The 8,557-nt window shown below is 35.6% G+C and overlaps 1 protein-coding gene across 1 annotated transcript in view; it reads right to left on the reverse strand.

Moving 5' to 3' along the window:
* The window catches only part of POU6F2 (POU class 6 homeobox 2), a 368,518-nt gene that overhangs the window by 337,742 nt on the left and 22,219 nt on the right, over positions 1-8,557 (reverse strand). Inside the window, exon 2 of the mRNA XM_006020446.1 lies at positions 7,764-7,935. Coding sequence (XP_006020508.1) covers positions 7,764-7,929 — 166 coding nt within the window. The 5' untranslated portion in view covers positions 7,930-7,935. The remainder of the gene's footprint in view (positions 1-7,763; positions 7,936-8,557) is intronic.

Raw genomic sequence — 8,557 nt, forward strand, 5'->3', positions numbered from 1 at the left:
TTTAGTTTGCTTTGTTTTCTGCATCACAGTATTTTTCTGGCTACAGTTTCAAAGCATTCAGGGACTAAAATGAGTTTGCCTTTCAGGGAATTAAAGGACATCAATTACAAAAAAAACCTCTTCTTTTTCCAAATTCTAAATCAGAAATAAAGAAATTCAAATTATATTTCAGAATTTAAAAAGTGGTAACTTAGTATTAAATATATACATTTGGGAGATGTATTCCAATTGGATAAATGTCTGGATCTTTGGAATACTTTAAGAAGAAAACCCAATTTCAGTCTCCCTGTGAACAGCAGGCTTTCTTTAGCTAGACTAGATACAGTACTATTCTTCTCAAGATGACCTCTACTTTCAAACTAAAAGGGCTTAATCCTGCTTCTGATAGTGTCAAAACAGTATCATAACATAGAGCAGGAGATGTCATTGTGAAACAAAGACAGATCTGTATTGTTATTGAGTTTTATTTTATACAGTGAAAGAGAGAAAACATGAATCTACCTTAATAAATATAAATAATTTTTCACTAGATGTTTTGTTACACCCTTTTTGAAACCTGCAAATTGGTAGCAAATTAAATAATTTGGGATCTATGCTTATTTTCTGTTTGATCACTTGTTAATTTTGTGATGTAGTTGATGTGTGAATGTAATTTTGTCATTTAAGTACCTGATTTCTTTAGGAATCAGTTTTGGAGCTGGTGAAAGAAAGTTAATATAGGAAAATAAAATGATAATTCATGAACTTGAATATACTGAATGTTCCACTTTCCTATAAAGCATGAAAAACTGATATTCCCAATTCTTTGACTCTGCCAAGAAAGAAGAGACACAGTATGTGCAGAACAGAAGAAAGAGCTTAGTAAAGAAAACAATTAAAACAAAGAGCCCACAAGTGTCAGGAAAGAACAAAACCTAGGTAGACAACACAACAAGAAAAATCCAGTGTTACATAGGATATTAAAGAGAAAAATGATCCACAGGAGAATGGCAACTGTTACTATGAGCTTCCTACAGCTAGCTCTGCCTTTGGATATTTTTAAAAAATTTATTAACCTGACAGCAGGAAACTTTACACAGGTTGCCCCCTGACAGGGTGCCAGTTTGGTATAAGCACTTTGCTAGCTTTTTAGTTAGCATAGGAAAATCAAGGGAAGTGTTAAGTGGTGCCATGTGCATATTTGGGCAGCTGTGACTCCGCCTCTGCCTGCACTGCACATTCCCATGGAGGACTGGTCGAATCAGAAGATGTCCAATGGAAACATCAAATTCTTTTGCCTTTTCTTTTTCACGTCTGCTTCCTTTTTAACATCTGTGTGAATGTCTGATGTATTATTTATCTCAAAACATAAACCAGCAAGGAACTCAATCAAAGGGAGTACCGGTTCTTTCACAAATTACCTGTTTACTGTCTAGTAACAAGCAGGTTCTCTTTGAAACAGAAAGGCACTTATGTAGGTTTTTAAAAAGAAATATATTTGTTTGGTATTAAATTTCTTTCCAAAGCTCTAAAGGTATGGTGGGGGGAAGGTATTTGAGGGAGGAAATAAAGTAATTAAAGATTAAATATCTGTTGATACAAAGTCAGGGAAACAGAAATCTATTGGTTAAAGTATATGAATCCTCTTCCCCAGGTACTATGTTTTGGTAAACAGCATGCAAACCTCAAACAAGAAATACAGATTACACATACAAACCTGGTTCACAGAAATTTAGCGAGAAGATAATTATGCACAAAGATAAAAACCATTTTTCTTTTAAAAATGGAGTTACTCAGGCTTTAGCTGTCAACAGTGATGTTTAAAAAAGTATTTTTGTTAATAAAAAGATTAAGGTACTGCAATGAACTAACATACCCCAAAATTAAGAACGGACTGATCTGTATCAATTGAAAATAAGGGAATTAACAATGAAGAATGAAACATTTATTTGTCATGAGTCCAGTCCTGTGTCCGTTCAAGCTAATGGGAACAGAATCTAGCCCTATCTTGTCCTAGCCTGCTTTTATTGTTATAATGAGATACAGCTGTTTGTACATTTACTTCTTGGGTTGCCTGCAATACCTAGTCACAGTGGCAAGGATGAGTTAAAGATGGATTTTCTAACTCCTCATTGTCTCTTCCTTTGAGTTGAATAGCTGTAATGACTTCTTTAAGCTTTAATGGGCAATATTCTCTTTATTCACATGTGCAACCTTCAATGACAGCACTGGAAACTTCACCACAAATCAAGGCAATATATAAAACTTAGAATATCCTCTTTAACTTTGCACTTATCCAACATCTTTAAAGATCATTTACTCTAACAGTTAAATAAACATTCAACACATTAAAAAAAAAAACAGTAATCAAGAGCGCATATAAATTAGTACTCAGAAAGTATGTCCAATCCTGGAAAATATTTGTGCCATGTGTTCTCATGTAAGGAACCTATTAATGATCTCCATGGGACTATTCACATTGAGCAGAAGTGATCACGTGTTCAAGCGCTGACAGGATTAAGCCGGTGAACCTTAATGACCGTATGAATATTTTTAACCTAATATCTTTCCACAAAACACATCAATTGACAGTACAGAAATTACTACAGGCAGGCTGAATGCTAATCATATTATGGGAGAGAAAACTACAAGTTGGTTAAAGTGATTTAAAAATTGAGCTTAAAATAAAGTTATGCTTTTAATACTAAAAGGATCTGGTTTATAATCTGAACTACAAGTTAAAAAGACATGCATACACACAATACTTTTTTTGCGCATTAAAAAACATTAAGGCTATCCAATGGACCTCTCTGCAGCTTGTTAAAAAAGCATTTCTTCCGGGCAGAGACCTTGTAGGCCAAGGCTCTGTATGCAGATATACTGTATAATCATGTTTCAACTCCCCTCTAAAAATAGAAACTCCAGCTAAAACACTGCGGAGAACCCTTAATATACTGATGCAAAGGGTGGTATTAGGTTGAAGGCTTACATTTATCCAGAGTTAACCACAGTGTTAATGGCTAGAATGTCAGTGTCCTCAAAGCCACCTGACAATGACATCTGTTCTAACCTGCAGAGACCATTGTCTCAAGAGGTGAAAGACCATAGAGTTCTTTTGTATCTAAAGTAATTCTTGGACTGTAAATTCTAGTTCAAGCCAACCTGGATGACAATTAAAAAAATAAAACCAGATAATGAGCATTTACTTCAAAAAGGGTGCCAAGAAGGCAAACATTTTTCTATAAAATATTACTGATCTATGCCTTGGTTCATACACATACTGATTCACAGAGATTCACTTACAAGGAAAATGGATAAAATTCTAAATTTTGCATAGGGATATTGCAAAGGCAGGCAAAATACTAAAATCAAATTTCAGTATTTTAGATGGCAAATCTCTTTCATACACACATGTATTTGTATATATGTGTGCACGTACATACATACACACACACACACACACACACATGCATACATATTTGTATATACATGTGCACATACACACACACACACACGCACAAATGCACACACCCACCCTGCTACCTGTAGAAGAAAGGTTATCTTTTAATCCCTAACTACCATAAAATTAAGAAACCCTGACACTAAAAAATTATACTCTACAGGATCAGTTTTGCACCAATGCATACCAAAAACTAACTTTTCAGTTTGTGATGTGTAGAAATGTAGGATCATACCTTGTGAGTACCCTTTTTTAATAGTGGAGTAAAGTGATCTTAATGTGCACAGGTATCTTGGGTATAGTACCATGACCATTATAGTTACACAGAAATTAATAATCTAATTCTATGACAGCTAACAGCCATTATGCCAAGGACTTTAGTGGAACTTGGATTGAGCCCTAATATGGGATTACGTAGTACTGATTTTAAATAAAATATATGCAATGTCTCTGTATCAATGACCAAAAGTTTATAGTGCTAATATAAATCATTAAACACACTTTCCTTTCATCAGGCTGCTATTAGAGGGAAACTTTAAACAAATTTGGAGAACATATCAAGATAGTGAATAAAAAACCCTGTAAGAGTAATTAACTTAGAATCCAATCCTGCAGTGTTTATTCAGTCTTAGGCAGAGCTCTCATTTCCATCAGTGGGAGCTTTCTTTAGTAAAGGGCTGTAGAATTAATTTGAAGCACAGTAGTGTAACATAAAACTAGTTAATCTGAGAGTACCACTGCCAACCAATCCAATGCTTTACTTCAATTTCTACTCTTCTAACTGACTCTTAGCATAATTCAATCATGTCTGAAATAAGAGATAAGTGCTGTAAAGATAAATAATGCAACAGTCAATATCACACAAAACTAGTGTGTTACTTAATGAAATCTCAGTTTCTCTTTCATAAACGTTTGTAGCTTTTCTAACTCTCCAGGTTGAGCAAAACCTTGCTTATGACAGACTAACTTACAAGAGTCCTTTCATGAAATTTTACATTTTGTTTCTTTTCCCACTGATATTTAGCAGGATTTGAGCACTTTACTTGCAAATATTCCTTATAGAGGTCAAAGGTTCATTAGCAACTAAGTGCACAAGGTGCAGTTCACACACAAAGATTAAAAGACATTTTATTTTTTGAACAAAAAGTAGCAATAGCGCTAGTCATGTGTACAATGGTGACTACTTTAAAAGACCACTTTGCCAAAAAAACAGAGGGGCACTTTCTCACCTGGTGTAAATGAGCATTTACATCTGCTAAGGACCTAGAATCTGAGTTCCAGGATGAAATTATTCAAGACTTGTGGGAAAGCTACCATTGCACCAGGTGGCACTCCTGATGGCTGAGAAGCTTCAGCCTTCATCTCTCCTACTAGCAGCAGAGCATACAATTGGGAGATAGGCTGGAAATTTGCTGTGCACCTTCCCAAATCAAAAACAACCTAGTTAAGCTTTATACTGCATCACTGTCATCTGAAACTAGTGTTGCGATTGGAGAAAAGAAACATTTTACTAGTAGCTATCACTGCAAGATATGAATAGCTGTTGTTCCTACAGCATACTTTATGTAAAGATACTACAGTCAGGAAGGTGTGCAGTGTGTATAGGCCATAACCATTTCATACCTGTTAGTCCATCAGTATATACTGGCACATTGTAGAAAATGAGGGGTAGAATTTATGCAACATTTGTGAAGGACATGGGTCACTTCAACAAACATGTCTCTTAAAAGAAAATTAAGTAGAAAAGGCCTGCACCTGAGGAAAAAGGGATATTTTGCCCACTGCAAAGTACTGTAAAAAAAAACAGTGCATCTATATGACAACGCAACTTCTGAAATGTTGCTAAGTGGGATGCTCAAATGCTGGTCATTCCAACTTGCAAAGACCATTTCCCCCCCAAATTTGAAGAAAACAATCTGTTTATCTTTCATCTACACACCAGTCTCCTCCCCTTAGTTTGTTAAAATGCTCCTCCCTTTCTCTGCTGAACATAGCTAGCAATTTGCACATAGGGTATATCAAACAAGAGACAGGAAATACAGAATTCTTCTTTCATATTGTATGAAACAAAGTGATAAGAGAAATGTTAATTTCTGCATCAATTTATGCAAAGTACACTGACACTTTACAATTTAAGAGACAGGAAAGTAAGGCCCAAAGAACGCATTCTTAACATGCCATTCACATTTCTAAACAGAGAGACTACTATAAAGAACTGCATTTGAGATGTCAGTTACTTACTGAATTGCTTATTAAATTAGAAGTGTTGCGTTGGCTTAATAAATAGAAAATGCCTGTATTTTATATAAATTCACCGAGTTTTATTCTTGCATGTAGCAAAATAACCTCATTGTCTTTTCTTCCATGTTCCCAGTTACAGAAATTAACTGGCACAGGTTATGGCTTAAAGGTCTTTACCATCTATCATAAATGAAATAAAACCTAGATAAATACTAAATAGGTTATACTAAGATAGTTAAACTGTTTTCACCTACTTTGGTTTGCTTTAGCAGCAACTTGATAGCAGTATAAAAACAGTTTAGCAAATAATCTAAACTCACAAATATAGTTATGCATAAGACTTTTATTTACTTTTCTTCATTAATTTGTGTAGCTGAGCTAAATTCTATTTCTATTCCAAAGTAAAAAAAAATATTACAGTATATTATTTTTTATCCTACACACTAACTATAATAAAAAGTATCCAGGCAGTCTACAATGATATTAAAACATTCAAAATGACAATGAATCAGGAACATCTTACCCTTTGTTATAAAAGTTGCCAGATCTAAAACTAACTAAAACCAAACTATACAGACATTTTGATACTCTCTAGTTATATATGTTTGTAATGCTGCCAGACCTGGCTATGTTTAACATTAATGCCTTGCTCCCTAAATATCTGATCAAATATAGTACATAAATATTTGTTAAGATATTCATACTTCCACACACACAAATATTAGCCCTTTGAATTTTAGACATCACAATTCAAACATTTGAATAGCTAATGGAAATCCTATTTTCCATGGAAACCAAGATTATTATAGGATTCCTAAAAAAATGGATGTGATATTTTATAATGGACATTGAAGTATTCTAGGAATTAAGGCTTAGCTTTTTTATTTCCCTTCTCTGCTGAAGTTACTTAATAAAACATTCTGTATAATATGCAAAAGGTATCCCTTTTAAAGAAAATTACATCTTTTTTTTTGCAAGAATCATTTAGCAGTTGTTTCCTCTAGCTGGGGTTCAGACATGTTAACAGTGCTACAGATTCTTTATAGGCTGCAAAATTAAAACTTGAATCTCAGAAAATGTGATTTCTCTCTGTCTCTCTCTTAAAGCTGCATTCCCTTTAAACAAGATCTTGTGCCCTTAAAGTTCCAGCTATAAGAATTTGTAAAAGGATGAGCTCCATTCCCTCCAAGGTTTCATAAAGTCACAAATGGAAATAATTAAAAGGAACTCTTTCAGGAGAAATTGCTGTACAACCAAAATGTCACTATATACCATATAGTGCTGCTCCAGCACAGACATCTATCAACATCTATCACTCAAGCATGCGCCTCAACAACTCGGCTCCCTTTTCTGATTAGAGATCACAGTTGCTTGAGTTGGCTTACAGGGTGTCATCCCTTTGAATGACAGATGTCTATGCTGGAGTGCCACTCTTACTGCTCTTGTTTTGGTTATGAAACAAATATCCCTGAAAGGTAACATTTTCATTTGGCACAAGTTACAGTGTAAAAAAGAAAAAAAAAGTGTATTTTCTCCTCCGCTTCCACCCTGTATGCTTCAGCAGAAAAATTTAATTCCTAATATAAATTGTAAAAAAAATACACCTGTAGGCAATCGCCCTGGCAGTGCTTGTTTACTCAGCACAGAGTGTTTTCTATAGCTATTTTCCAGTTCTCTTCTCCTAGCTTTCTCTTTACTCCAAGAAATGGTAACTCTTCAGTTTACTTTTCCCTCCGAAGGGACTGTGAACAACTGGAGCTGATGTTTAGGCAATAGATGTTGTTAGTAAGGTGTTTCAACAAAGGAAGCTCTTTCTTCTATATTTAAATCAGAGATAGTTCAGCGAAAGAAAATAGATGCTGTCTGCCAACGCGCATAAAATAAGTTCATTGTTGACCAAAGTTTTCAGGAGGTGACACTCTGGGTATTCTGGTACCCAGTCGAAATCAGAGCATATGGCTGTATGCCTGCAGACTCCAAGTGACTCCCTGGTGCTTACAAGAAAATTGAGTGAACAAAAAGAGGGAGATTGCTCTTCCGGACAACATGGTAGCAGTGAAATGAAATACCTAGACAGACTTACCGAAGAGCTTGCTGGGAGTGTCCTCGCTGTCATTTGATTCCACAGGCGCAAGCAGGGGCTCATTCAGCTCGTTGTCTGAAGTAGCTGCCTTGTCCTCACTTTTCAACTCTGCATTCATTTCACTCCGCAGTGACAGCAAGGGCTTACTGACTTGTCCAGCTATCATTGGATCCTAGGATGGGGGGAAAAAAGAGTGAGGGAAAAAAAAAAGTGGCAGCTTTGGTGTGCGTATACTCTCTCCCACTCCCTCTCTCTCTCACACACACACACACTCTCTCTCTTATCTCTGGCTGCTCCTGCTGTTATTGCTGGCTGCAGTCAAGTGAAGAGCTATTACAGATCCAATGAGTTTTCCATTACTCCCCACCCTATTAAAGCTCAACTAGCATGTGAGAGATTCAGGATGCTTTGGAGAAAAACTTCTATGAAAGCAACATAACCAACACAGCTTTAATTGTGGGATGTTCTTTTTGTGTGTATGTTTTTACACCTCACTTTTTCCTTAACGTGGTAAGGGAAAAAAAACCCAAACTGCTGCAAGTATGCTCCGACACCACAGAAGAGTAACCCCCTGTGAATGCTCCATAATGATTTAAAGAAGCATCCTCAGCTGTATAACATTAACCAAATCATACACACACACACACACAAAACCCCGCTTAGAATTCAAGTGGTTTAGGGAAAATACAGAGCAACAAATAGTCATTTCATCATACACATTCAATAAATACACATATTTTTTCTAACTATTCTTGCCTTTGGGATGCTATGCTCCAAAAGTCCACAAACATTTT

The sequence above is a fragment of the Alligator sinensis genome, unplaced genomic scaffold (genome assembly GCF_000455745.1).
Source record: "Alligator sinensis unplaced genomic scaffold, ASM45574v1 scaffold254_1, whole genome shotgun sequence".
NCBI classification, from domain to species: Eukaryota; Metazoa; Chordata; order Crocodylia; family Alligatoridae; genus Alligator; species Alligator sinensis.